Genomic DNA, 14,286 nt, shown 5'->3' with positions numbered 1-14,286 from the left:
AGGTTATTGAATTTAAATGAAAATTGTTGTGCGGGAAGTTAAATATAACTTTTGTACTTAATTCTTCAGGACATAATTTAACTACAGTGGCAACGAACAAGTTGGCTCGATATTCCTTAGAAAATTGTACACACTTGGGTTTTTGGTTTATGTTTATTTTATTTTAAGACGACAATTTTGATACCAAAGCTCTTCTTGTATCACGATATCAGTTTCCCCTCTTCGGAATATTAATAGACATCCATGCTGCGTTCGGTATCGCAGCATGCTTCTGTCACCTTAACGTTGAAGGGATGCTTTTCCTCTATTCTTAGAACTACCACTTCGGTTATATTTAGCTTGGACGTATCTAGCTACTCTTCTCCGGTGCTGTTTAAATCCCGAAATCCCATTACTTCCATGTCTGCTACTCGAAATGGGGGATTACGTCTAACTGATGCGACAATAGTGTGCAAATCCTACGCTACAAAGGCTTTCACCGCTCAATTTCTTCTTTGGGCGTGAAGTCATATTCGATTACTCGGAACTCGTGATAAATTTAATGTATAAACAAGATCACTCTCCTTATTTGCGAATACGCGCTTCCCAAGTCGAATCTTCGGAAAACACTCGTACCAGCCTTTGCTTTTTAGCAATTCGACGGGAAATCCGTTTCTCGACTTCCTTCTTTTTCCATAAATAATCATTCCACGCTCTCTGAACCCAGCAATTTCCAAGCGATTAGTTTCGAGAACCGCCAGAAACCATTTCCATAAAGTTGCAGTCTCTCGCGGACGGAGTGTTATTTAAGTCCCCAGAAGCGAGATTCTTTATCTCCTTCGTAGAAAATTTGATTTTCCACTGGCATCCTCGCTCGCGCCTAAGTGAAATTCGTGAAAGTCTGCACTCCCAAACGTTGAAAGATTTATGTTACTCGTTTTTTTGTCATTCTCCTTGTGTATTTCTGATAACCATTGGGTCCATTAGGTAAATTTATGACATAATTAAGTCTTGCAAGCAATGTATAAAAATTTGTAAAGCTTAGGCCACTGCAAGACCATTGAAAACGGCTCCTCGGTCAATCGCATGCAAGGCCGTTTGTAACACACGTTCAGAAACAAGTAAACACATTTTTTTTTCTCGGTAGTTAAGATACATATAACAATCCTGCAAAAGGAAAAGTCGGGACCCCCATTCGTTTCCTCGTAACTAATTCTCAAAGAAGACTGTAATTTCAAGCAATTTGATTTATTTCATTAACATTCTCCGTACGGCCACTAGGTAATTATACGTTTATACTAGCAGTAACAGTCGTCGGGAAGCGGGTCACACAAACGTGTAAATATTACATAAACGAATCTAGCTGGTCAAATCGGATGAAAATGAAAATTCATAATTCATCCAGAATTAATAGAAACTAAAAATGCAAACTTACAAATAATAAAATTCCTGTGCAGTGCACCTATTCGACAACGTTGCAACGTTCGGCGACGAACAGCGTCGCGTTCAAACGTTTGCGAAATAGGGACGTGCGACGACAACAAAGTAAAATGGAAGGCATTTTTCAAAAATCACTCCCAGCACACGTTTCGTGGCTGCGAGCGTGTCTCGACAAGGGGGAAAAAGGCAAACGAACCGAGGAAGGTACACATTTAAACGTTAACCTACTTGCAACTGCAAATGTGCCGGCCCTAGCGCACTCGCGAGCTAGTGTATCACCGGAGGGTTGCGCAGCCAATCTCGCGACGCGACGGCTCGCCTACGATTTAAGTAACCGACCTATTTTGTTTCTTTGTACCCGCCACGTTGGATTTCGCTCGTGGCAGAAGCATTTCCAGCAAAGACTTCTCTAATGTGTCTTTGACCCTTCCAAACACACGTCTTCCCATTCCGTACACGTTTCACTTTGTTGTTACTACTATTAATCTTTTACGACATTACTGTCACTATTTTTAACAATTTACGTATGAATTGTATGAATCTATTTTTTTATTTCATATATTCATTGCTATAACGATGTTCGAATACTCAACTATCCTATACTTTCACGCAGAAAACATTTGAAAATTTATTTAAAAAAGGAACACAAGACAACCTTTAATCATCCCTGCAGCTATCATTCTCTTTCGCGAGACTTTTCATTCTCATTCCGACAAATTCCACGCGAATTCTGTACCGCAATAATGCGATGCAGTGTCTTCGAACCGCTGAGAATCCGAGATATTCAAATATAGGTATGTATGTATATCAGGGAATGGAATTTTCCTATAAATATTTTCTCCGCGCAATCTGCTGCGATTTCCGATCACATTTCCATCGCCTTATATTTAGCTTCTCATTTATGGCCTCGAGAAAGAAAGCCATCCAGAGGCGTACGATATTTCCGTAAGACGTAGGTCCAAATGGAATTTGTACACCTTTTCTAAGGAAATACGATTGGGAGATATTTTTCCATTCGATCTCCGTTTATTGGAATTGACGAAACAAACAAAATAGACGATCAGAGATTAGATTAGTGATTAGTTTCTTTTTAAAATTAAATAAAATAAATATGTCACGCGTCGATAACCGGAGGAAGATTAGGAATTATGATCTCTTGGAAGGAACCATTTAAATTCTAGCCGCCACTTAACGCACTCCGTACATAACCAGAAGCACCGAACGACTCGACAACTTCGTAGAGACCGCGTGCGCCAGGAACTCGTAATTGTTTTGAATTAACGATACTTTAAGCTGTTCGGCCTAAGCTCCAGGCCGTTACGTGGCGACCCTGTCTACCGGGTGGGTCGCATACATAAGCTAAATTCTCATCTGGATACAACATTCCGAACATCGAATGAAATAACGAATTTTTCGTTCGTTGTTCAATCCATTAAAATCTAAATCGTACTATCGTATTATTATTCCTACATTTTTCGACCACATGCACTCTACTATACCGAATATGACCTAGTTCTCTTCTGGAAAAATTGTCTAATTTTTTGAACACGAGACAGTTTTTATTTTTGTCACAAGTAATTTTCTTTTGCAAAAAAAAAAACATTTTTTTGTTTAGTTTGTAACCTGTTATATCGGGAAGGAGACTATAAGTCAACGATCGACGGAATGATTTTATACCTGGCGTTAAACGCGCAGAAACTTAACCAAGTAGTAGCTGTTCAATCGATCTCCCATCGTACTTTGTTATTGCCTCCTTTATTAAAGCTTCCAAGGTTAAGTTAATAGCATCATACAGTATATTAATAGCCGTACTTAGTCTTTAAACCGAACGCACGGTTATTTTTATTTTCACACATCAATTTTCATTTTAAAATCACTGGAGAGTGTAACTTAAAGTGATCAGATAAAATTCTAATGAAAAGATTTATCCTTGGACCTATGGATGAGAAACTTTCCTGTGGGTCAAGGATGACCCATCTGTACCCTGCTCCCACACAATAATAATACAATCGTCTGATCATTCCTCCAAAATTTTTAAATCATTGGAGAGTGTAACTTGAAGTGATCAGATAAAATTCTAATGAAAAGATTTATCCTTGGACCTATGGATGAGAAACGTTCCTGTGGGTCAAGGATGACCCATCTGTGCCCTGCTCCCACACAATAATAATACAATCGTCTGATCATTCCTTCAAAATTATTTCCACCCTGTACATTCAGCTCTAGCGTGCTCGGAATTGGAAATAAGATTCCCATGGCCACAGTTTCATTCGCAAGAAACTTCCGAAAGGGAGATTTCTTCCTCTCTCGTCTGACTGCTCGATCGGACGTTGTTTCGGTAGGGGGGCGTGCTTAATTCTTTTCAATTTATTTCGACTGTTACGACCGCAGGCGACCGTTACAGTCGACTCCTGTGATCACGAGTAACGTTCCCCTAACTTCCAAGTAACGTCGATTACACCGTTGCGTACAGTTTCAAAGGTAAATTTGGCTTCGCGTTGGCGCAACGCGGTTATGGCCGCGATGAAGTCCAAAGTAAGCGGCGCAAACAATGTTTTCCACCCGCACAGCGTGTATTCTGTATCTTATAATTCGTGTTTTAATCTACGTTCTCTATTATGCGGTGGGAACAATGCTTTCTGTGCTCGTATGGCCCATTTAAATTTCTTTTTGAATTCAAGTAAAATTCTAGTTATTCTGATCGTCGGAATAATTGATTTCAGAGATCCGAGTAGGTCCTAACGTGTGGCCCTCCTGTTTTATAATTTACATTATGGTGTTATTTAAACTTGTTGAAACTTATTGAACTTCAAAACAAACAAAAAATAAAAGAAAATAGAGTATCAAATTCATCGCCGATTTAAAAAAAGTGTAACTTCCCGTCATTGAAAATAGTTTATCCTACCGATATTCCCGCGATACACGAGCGACGCGTCAGATTTTTATCTATCACGCTTGAAACCGGCTGGAAACTAGAACAGATTAAAAAACAAAACGAATATCTCTCTCTCATCCAACCGTGAAATGATTTTTTTATTAATCGTCACCGGGGAGAAGGGAAATAAAATCTAAAACGGTCGTCAGGTTTTATTCCGAAAAAAAAATTCTACGGCCACGTTTCAGCGTGTTATCGGTATTACATTTATCAGGGTGGATGCATGGAAAAGCTGTCTGGCCCTGTTTTTGAATTCGCGCCTGATAAGATCCACCCCACCGGATCCCCTTTTATCAGGATATTTCTCCGTGGAGTGAAACAACATAAAGAAACAATTGAAAGGGAAAGAACACGCGGAGCACCGGTGTCGCGCTTTTCCAGCATGCAACGAACCACCGCAGTTATCGGAATCGCGTTAATCCGCGCAGGCGATGCTCCGTCGATCGCCGGCTATGATAAATCCGTTCCTGGGAGGGATACAAATCATCTCCCACTCGTGTAGAGTCTTCGCATTTTCATTTGAACCACCCCTTTTGTGAGTCTTGCTTTTTGGGAAGAGAGTGATAAAAATAATTAAAGGTATTTGTTTTGGAAGATTATTTAGGAATTTCTTCTGTGTTGGTATATTATTCCTTTCAATTTTCTTCTATAATTTATTACAGTATAAGACCATTTTATTCAGCTAAAATAATTATCCTTGCAGTACGCGTTTGTGTTTCGCTATCAGTGATAAATACGGTTCAGATTTACTTTTTGGAAAACTCAGCCAACGGCGCGGCCGTATTTTTCCCAAACGTATGGCGGTCCGTGGAAAAATATCCCCCGCGAATTTTTTGTACTTGGAAACTGCTAACTAATAAAATTCGCTGAAACCAAGTAGATTAGAAAACGCGATGGAAATTATGCGTTTCGTAATTAGTGAACACGGTCCGACGTTCCATAGTTAAATTTCAAATTTCCCGAGATAGTGGGATCCCTAGTCGTCCGTATAAATGAAACTCATTAGTGAGATAGATTATGACAGCCGCAAAAAGACTATTCGTTTCGGAACGCTGCTCTATCGCGCCGAAAACATGATCTTATCGCGATATAGCAAAATTTTCGATTTCTTAAGGTCAGGGAAATCTACTACAGAGATAAATAATAACCCATCCAATTAAAAATATCAATTAACACGTTCACTGCCGGACTAATACTCTCGAAAATTTCTACTGCGATTTAATTTTGTTTACAGACTTTTGGAAACTGCGTAATGAAACATTTATTTTGGTATTTAGTTTTGTAACTTCATCAAAATTCAAGTATTTCGTTTAAATTCATTTTCTATGACACTTAGCTTTCAGAATTAATAGTTTTCGTTTTTCAGTGAAAAGCACTGTCACCTATATATATATATATATATGGGTGACGGTGGCGATCAACGTGTTAATTAAAAAATAAACGCTTCCTAACCCGATTCTCGTCGAATAAAAATTCGAATCTGAACAGAATGAAATATTCTCCAACGAACGAATAATGTACTTTGCCCGATCGAATGAATATCGCGAATAAATATCTAAACGTTGCTCTTATTCGTCGTCCAGGACTCCAATAAAAATTTCCCCAATCTCTACTCCGCCACGAGAAAAACAGTTCTTCCGGTTCGCATGCACTTTTGAATAAAATCAATCCTCTGGCCGCAAACTTCGCCACGGCTCTCGTTAAAAATACAAACAACCGTTTTCTTGGGAAGCACTCCGAATAATTATCCCTCGCGGTAATCGCGGAAAAGCCTTGACCGTCCCTCTGTACGTGACACGAATTTAATGACGCAATTAAGAAATTCTGAGAACACGGGTGGCGCCGGGAGCATCTCAGACCCATCATACAACGAATTCTGCCTTCGATTCACCGACCTCCGCGTCTTGCGGAAGGATATGAAAAGAAAGAAAAAAAAAGTGACGCGTGTTTTGCACAAGTGATATTCAATTGTTCGCTACGGCAAAAGCCCCTTTTTATTCCTAGGAGACTTTCGTATCGAGCTACGAGTCGCTCGCGATTGTTTTCATCGCGCAGAACAGAAAATAATGGCCCGGTCGTTGCGATGAGAACAATACCACTCAATCTTTATCGATTCTTTATAAAGGCGCTGTATCGTGGAGAAATTATTAGGCTGGACGCGTTTGACAATAAACGATAAATGCTAGATAAATGTCAAGGCATTACGCAAGGTAATTCCTTGTTTGCTACAGTGTGTAATAATTAATTAAAACATCTGCAGATGTTTATGCGAATTTACATCATTGTTGATAACATTTGTGTCTTGCAGCAGGTCATCGTGTCTCGGACCAAAATGGTCGTACAAGTCGTCGTAACTCGACGCATGAGTCAGACAATAAATCGTAACGTGTTATGGCTTCTATTAACCTAATGTGCACGCGTGATCTGCCGTCAATTGTCGGCGACAGTCGTCGATTCTCGAATGTTCAATAAACAGTCTCCAGCGCGTTGTTTTCTGCGAGTGGGAATCACGAAGTGGTTAAAATATTCGATTCAGTTCGGGGATAATAATTTCACAGCTGCTATTACGATAGTTGTATCATTTAGCTGCGGTTTTGCCATGCGTGGATGCCAACTGTCGATACCACACACCTTACCTTTCGATAGGTTTTCGATTTTCGCGTGGAAGTGCTCGATTATTGGATTACTCGAGCGTAGCGGTGTTACGAGGGCGAGAAGTTCATAATTTCGAATAATGTATACATTTCATGGTCTACTGAGGCAATTTTGCATCTATTCGTGGGGTATTTCGACTCTTTCATTGATGTAATGAAATATGTACGTCAAGACAGAATCATAGTATAAATCGGAATTTATTCTGAGAAAGATCAAAAATTGTTGACTCGAAGAGAAAATACAAATGTAACTTGGACCTAAAATGGAAATATATATACAAGATAGTACAGAAATCTTTAATTAACGAAATAAAATGTTTGAGAGGACCACGAAATATATCATTCACTCGACTCCAATCAATATTATGTAACTCACTTTAAATCAATAAACAAAGAAATCATTCATCTTGGAATTTGTATTACACACAAAAGTAACTATAGTATTATAAATGCCACTTCGAGGACATATAGCCCCTTAGAAAACTCTTTTCATTGCGTTTTATCAATATCCACTCTGTTAAACCGCTATCATATGAAACATTACTTTGACCTCATTTGGAATAAGTTTCTAGCGTTTAATTTCTTAAATGTTCCGAGTAATGTAAGATAGAGAAGTAATCCTCACATTTGCATCGTACAAAATAGATGAGATTATACCATATTTCGACTGTACCTTGTAGAAATATGCTCAACCTGACGTCACTGCTCGAACGCGGAATAGTAATTGACTTGAGCTCTTTTCGAGATCATTAGTGGACAGATCAGATATTCATCCTTATTAAGTCTTATTAACTTTCACGTTCCACCTAGTCACTCAGAAATCTAATTTTTCACTGTCTCGACTCTGAAAGCAGGTATTAGGTCTCGCGAATTAATCTACGTCTGCCAATAGGAACACGACAGATATGCATTTACGAGGGCATTTGCAATGGCCTGCAATTTTTTCAAAATTGATAGCAGATTTGCTTGATACCATATAGTGCTACCCATTAAAATAACTCTTTGCACAAGATTTAGCTACGATTCTCAACGATCGCAATAAAAAATAAATAATAATTCAAATACCGCAAAATAATGAATACACATTACAACATTTGGAAGACAACGTATTTGAACTCAAGATTCGTGCTTTTCACCAGTGTCTATAAAAATATGGATTTGCATAAACATCTAATAAGAATCAATAATAATATTCGACGAATCGTATTTTTAAGAAGTGATGTTGGTTCAATTTTATTGTCTATAAAATGTTACACAAGATTTACCTTCGATCCCCCTAATACACGAAATAAAGATTAAGGAATAATTGAAAGATTATATTAGCATCTACGAGACAATTTCCCAAAGAACATTCTCGAGGCAAAATTAAAGCTCCTACGATCCCCCTGAAACGGAGAAGAACCTAACACCAAACGATCAAAGCAAAACAAAGATTCCCATCTCCCGTTTAATCCCACGGCGAGCACTTGCTCGTGCCAATACTTCCCCCCTGTAAACAAATCTGAAGTATCGGATCGGTTCCCCGTCGCTTGATACACCCTGTCGAATTAGTCCCGAACCTATTCGATCAGTCCCATCGCAGGCTCCAAGCCCGCGGTTACGTAATCCCATCGCGACGATCTAGGTTGGCAGAAGGAAACGGCACCTACCTTGTCGAGATCGATCTCGTCCTGGGAGTTCAGCTTGGGACACGTGAAAATCGAGTATTCCGAGGTGTTGACGGTGTTGTCGGCCCGCGAGACACCGGCCAGAATCAGCACCACTAAGCACCACTTCATCGTTCGCGATGGATGTCTTCTGGAACGGTTCCAAAGTCCACGAGACGATCGATCAGTTCCCCACGGCTGGCATCGACGTTGATCCCGATCGCATACACGGGGCGGGAATCTTCGACCTTGCGCGAGACTTTGACCCAATTTTTCACCCTAACGGAGAAGTCCACCTACTCGGGAAAGCTGAGACCGAGCGATCCTGAGTATTTAGGACTCTGGAACGGTAGGATAGATTCCTAAGATGGACACCAGGTTGCTTGAGAATGCTTCTGGGTTGAGGCTAAGCGATCTTACGTGTAGAATGTTGCGTTTAGGATTCCGGAACGCTGGAGATCCAGGTTCCAGGGATATACAGAAGAAGACCACCGATGGAAACGATCTCGAGGGGAGACATAAGTTCCACGAGCTTAGCGCGGCTGGTGAACGACGCTGATAAGAAGCAACATCGCGAGCCAACGTCCTCCTCGACTGATATTTTCCAAGCGAGTCACGCGGCGGTCTCCCCCAGTTCCTTTGGTCTCTGTCGCGCTTCTGGAACGCTTTAATTGAACTCGCTCATTCCCCAACGCGCTCGTCCGTGATCGATGCTTCAGCGCATCACCCACTCTCTCTATCCGTCTCTGTTCGGCACTCTGGATCGCCCCCTGGTATTTTCTGGTCGGCGCTGGATCGTGGCCCACGATCGGGGAGATCTCGAGGTTTTAAACCCGAGTTAACATCCCAGTCTTGAATTCTTGTGGCTCGATGAAGAAGAGATCGATCGCTGGTGGACGTTGCAGGACGTCAAGATCTGTGCATTTTACGCACTCGTAGACGATGCGACCTATGTGCTTCTCAGAAACGATCAGAGATGACTGAAAATGATCGCCAAGGTTGGATCCTCTTCTGGATCCACGAGGGTGGCAACGATGGAGAACACTTTTGGGATCACTGTTGGGTGCGAATCGTTAACACACTTTTTCACTGGCCGAGAGAAATCCTCGCGGATCGCACGATCGATGCACACTCGTCGACGCTCTCGAGACGAGAGCCGAGCGACGATCTACGAGGTCCACGATCGAGTAGGCAGGGATGCGCGCGCGGCGCAGTCGTAGGGCACTCTGACGTTCCCAGTCTGCTCGCTGGTCCTCGCTACGTGCGTCCGATAGACGAGAGGAAAAGGGGGGAGGTAAGAATGGACCGTATATACGCACGACGGGGATCGAGGATTAGCGGGAGAGTGATCGAAAGGGGGAAACGGGGTTATTTTCGCTTGGGAATCAATTTTCGGGAGGACGTGACCCGTTCTCTGATCGAATTTTTCTGTGATCCTTCGGTTGATGTTGACCCTTTCCTTGGTGAAGTGTCACTAGTCACACTAGGTCTTCGATCGATCGAGTAGATCGATCCAGTATGAGTAAATCGATCTTTTTACCGTTAAATTTGTATTTTTGTTGTTGTAGTTTCGTTCACATTCTTAGAAAATGTGTCGATAATGTAAAAAACATTTCATTGCTTGAAAACTTTCTACGGAGACCAGCTGATATCTCAAGGATTGTGTAAAATACAGTTTATTTAGTTTATAGCGTACAGTTTTTTGAATGCAGTTTAATTTACTTGTAATTGAAAGTTGAAATTATCTAAAAATGCAGAGCAAGTTGAGTATAGATACGTTAAATGTATATGAATTCTTTCAAAACTTTTTATTTGTAACTTATTCGGAAAAAATTCTGAATATTTTGAAACGGTGGAAACCGCAAACCAATCATTCGCACTGCAACGAGAGGGGAGAGATCAAATTGCTGTTTGGAGAAAATTCAGAATTTTCTTCTCGCCGTAGTATTTCCAAAACGGCGAGAAATATCGGGAATATCGTTTAATTAAAAGTCGCGTTCTTTTTTCGTCTTTCATACCTATCAGACTACGAACAAACAATTACTGAAAAAAATCTGTGCTGTTCGAGTCGTTATATTTATCGATAATTATTTTCACAAAGTTTCGTAACTAGAAAAAGAGACAGATATAATTATTTCCTAATATTTCTCACTATTTGAAATCAAATTATAGAAACAAAAAAATATCCAATGAAAATTAAATATACGTTTTAAAAAGTTAAACTCAACTAACACCTTCAACGTTTTCCTCTAAAATTCAGCCGACACGTTTCTGTATTTGTTTCCCTGACCCGGTGTTTCCGCTAAATGGAAAAAAATATGTATTTAATTTTGTTTGTCTCGCCGGCCACTCGCGTATCTCACACGAAGTGGAGAGAACACGTAAACTGCAGGTCGATACAAAAATTGCGGTACTCGGTTCCCGCGACAGACGAGCGCGCATCATACTTTTTGCCCGGGTTTTACGATAAGTAAAGTCGTAAGTTGCTTCGAAGGCTTTAGTTTGATCGTCGTTCCTGACACGGTACGTACGTACGTTTGTCTCGTACGTTTCGAACGAGAGCCACGGGAGGAGGCCAAGGAACAACGGAAAAGAAACAACGACGTTACAGAATTGAGGATTACAGAAGATATCGAGAAACGTAGGAAATATGGGAAAACGATTGTCGCGCTGAATGAGTTTTCAATTTCGGCTCAACCGGATATACAGCTACTCGCAAAAGTATCCCTCCATCTGGTACGCGTAACTATTTAAACAATTTCCGAATCGATAAACGAAATAAAAAAACTCATCAACTACCGTCCTATTTAAAAAGAGCTTGCAACTTAGAAAAACATTGTTTACAGTAATATTTATTAATGCAGGCTAGCATTAACCTTAGCATACTATTAAAAGGTACGTTAATAAAATCTTTAAGATAGACAATAAATACTACAAATATAGTGTCATTGATTGTTAAGACTGTTATTGTGTTTTTTTTTTTTTTTTCATAGATTCTAGTCACTGTTTCTAACTTTGCATTCTTCTCTGATTTTATTCCAACAGATTTTCACGTACGGTTTAATATCGAGGCCAATACACGCGTAAAATTTTCACAGTTAGGGCGAAATATAACTACATAGGGGAAGTTCGCTAATTTGTTTTTAAACTCCTCTTTAATTCAAATGGCCTCGGCCCTGGATCGACCCTAATTAATGAAGTTTCACTGCGGTTACAAAAATTTAGGACGCCCTGAATCGCGATATGTAGTTCGATTTCAACACCTTCTATAACGCCAATAAACGTATTTTTAATATATATATATATATATATATATATAAAAAATGCGACTTCTTCTGGGATTATTTGAGACCTCTTTTAAACTTATTTTATTAGATTTGAATTAAAATTAATTTGCAAATACGAATTCATTGGATAACAAACAACAATAATAAAAAGTGTGTAATGATAATCGTGCGATAATCCATCATTCCCTAAACTATGCGACGGAAAACGAAAGACAGAGGGATCTGTCGAGCTGAATAGAGAGGAATACGAAGAAACCGTGACTTGTGCAACGCATCGACCCAATGAAAACTTAATTCGTTCATTCAATCCGACTAACGATTCTAGCTGCGGGTTGATAAAAGTCTCACTGACGCACTTGGCCAGACATTTTATCGGAGACTAAATTCCGTGGAGAGATACAAGCGCAACGGGGGACAAATGAATCACTAAAATGATTAATACAGTGGCTCTTAACCTCCTTTAGCAGGTAGCATTCTTTAAAAGAAGGGTCTTAGTCTTTTTAAGCTCACACTATTCTCTGGAGAGGGAAAAAGTTCCTTCCAGTAATTAATAAAAATTCAGTACCAGCAGACAATGAATATTTTCTTTATTCCCTCTTTCCATTTGAATTGTCAAGCATCTTCTTTATTATGTAATAAATTCAGTAACCAATTAAAAAATTGTGAATGGCTGAAACTACTTAATCTTCTCGTTACTTGAAAACTGATTTTGAAAACACAACCAAGACACGTTTAAATATCGTTATAAACGTATTTAATTGATATTGAAAACTGGATGTATCTCGTTCAATAGCATAGCATTATTCACAAACACAGAAAAAATATTGTGAAGTGTAAAGTACACACTTCATCGCTATATTACACCTCTAATTCTTTCCATCGCGTCGGTTAACTGGTGTGCCAAGGGGGCGACAAAACGGAATGACCACTTGGGTGTTAATTAAATTACACGACGAGTAGCAAAGAAGTCCTCGAGGACGGAATAACGAGAAACCAAGAATTGGCCGAAAAATGTCGAATAGTCGAAGCCCGGAGCTGATTGAAGAGGGAATCGCCAACAGGAATTTAATTTTCCCAGCATTTCTGTTTTTCCCCCTCAACTTTCATCGTGCCGCGTAATTATTGCGGGCGAGTAAAGTTCGATAAATTCCAGAGAATTTGCGCGACCACGAGTCGTGGGAGTTCACGCAAACATCGCCTCGACGTTTCTTGCGTGTTATCGAACCGGCCAAAGAAGCGACATCATTGCACCAGCGTATCGCAATAACGAGAAACCTTCTGTCGAATCGATCCCACGGAATTATCGAATCGTGAAAACCATGAAAAAACGAAAGGGTGAAATAAAACCATGAACTAACGAGAAACGAGATGCCGTCCCTTATTCGTTCGACGATTATCCTTCCAAGAGAAAACATTAGGGACAATGCGATTGGCACGGTAAATCCTGTCTAAGAGACGCGGGGTTATCCCCACCACTACTTGAAACTGTTGACGCTGAGCTAGTCTAGTCTCTCTAGTCGCGATTACGTACGCGAATATGTAAAATATCATTGATTATAAAAAAAGAAGTTAAGAAACTACAATTTCACACAAAAGTTTTTTTTTGGGAAATTGATCGGTGTACGAATATACTTTCTACACCCACTGTATAATTTTTCTTTTTATTTTGCAAGCTTATTTAGCGAGCTTGGTGGAGGAGACGAGTTGAAATTTGCACACCGCTGTGCTACAGAATTGCCAGAGGTGGCGATTACAGGAGTTAGCAGAGTTTGGAAACACCGATGTTAATCGAAAGAATTTTCTGTCGTCAAATATTTAAAGAGTTCTTCACCCCTCGCTTTAATCCGTCGGCGAAGCGACTCGCAAAGGCGCACGTCCTCTTTAACGGAATATCCATTTAAGCTCAATATTGATTATGATACCTGCATAAGTGGCTTTAAGTGAGCGGCTGAAGATGTGCCTCTCGGATCGCAGGTGAAGGGATAAATGCGAAGAAGGTGTAAACAGTTTGAAGAAATGAATAATACGATTGAACTTTATTCTCAGATTCTAAAGAAATATTCTATTTTCCTTATTAATTTCTCTGCTCTTAGCACTGATAGATATACTACATTAATATTGAGAATGCAATATAAACAATCCCTGTAATATTGTAATTGTATTCATTTATTAACATAAAGAATATAGAAAATTAATTTGAATAATTTCCCTTGATTGCGTATTGTACATAAACGTGATGACTCTATTTGCAATTCTCCGTATTGGATCATGAAGAAATAAATCATTCCTGGCCAAATAAGGATTTTCACACGTACAATTTCAAGAATACGTTCACAGGTTCTTTT

General features: G+C 39.8%; 1 protein-coding gene across 2 annotated transcripts in view; it reads right to left on the bottom strand.

The window, feature by feature from the left end:
* LOC128886476 (uncharacterized) overlaps positions 1–9,876 on the bottom strand; it is a 76,869-nt gene extending 66,993 nt beyond the window's left edge. The window contains exons 1-2 of one of the 2 annotated variants that reach the window (XM_054141402.1): positions 9,075–9,876; positions 8,658–8,995 (exon numbers count right to left, since the gene is read on the bottom strand). In XM_054141402.1, the coding sequence (XP_053997377.1) occupies positions 8,658–8,786 (129 nt within the window). In that variant the 5' untranslated portion in view covers positions 8,787–8,995; positions 9,075–9,876. Of the gene's footprint in view, positions 1–8,657 lie in introns of both variants that reach the window. The other variant, XM_054141401.1, reaches the window with a different exon arrangement.
* Between the last annotated feature and the right edge of the window lie 4,410 nt (positions 9,877–14,286).

The sequence above is a fragment of the Hylaeus anthracinus genome, unplaced genomic scaffold (genome assembly GCF_026225885.1).
Source record: "Hylaeus anthracinus isolate JK02 unplaced genomic scaffold, UHH_iyHylAnth1.0_haploid 11982, whole genome shotgun sequence".
NCBI classification, from domain to species: Eukaryota; Metazoa; Arthropoda; class Insecta; order Hymenoptera; family Colletidae; genus Hylaeus; species Hylaeus anthracinus.
Note: the sequence above shows the minus strand (reverse complement) of the source record. Positions and strands in the feature narration are given on the sequence as shown.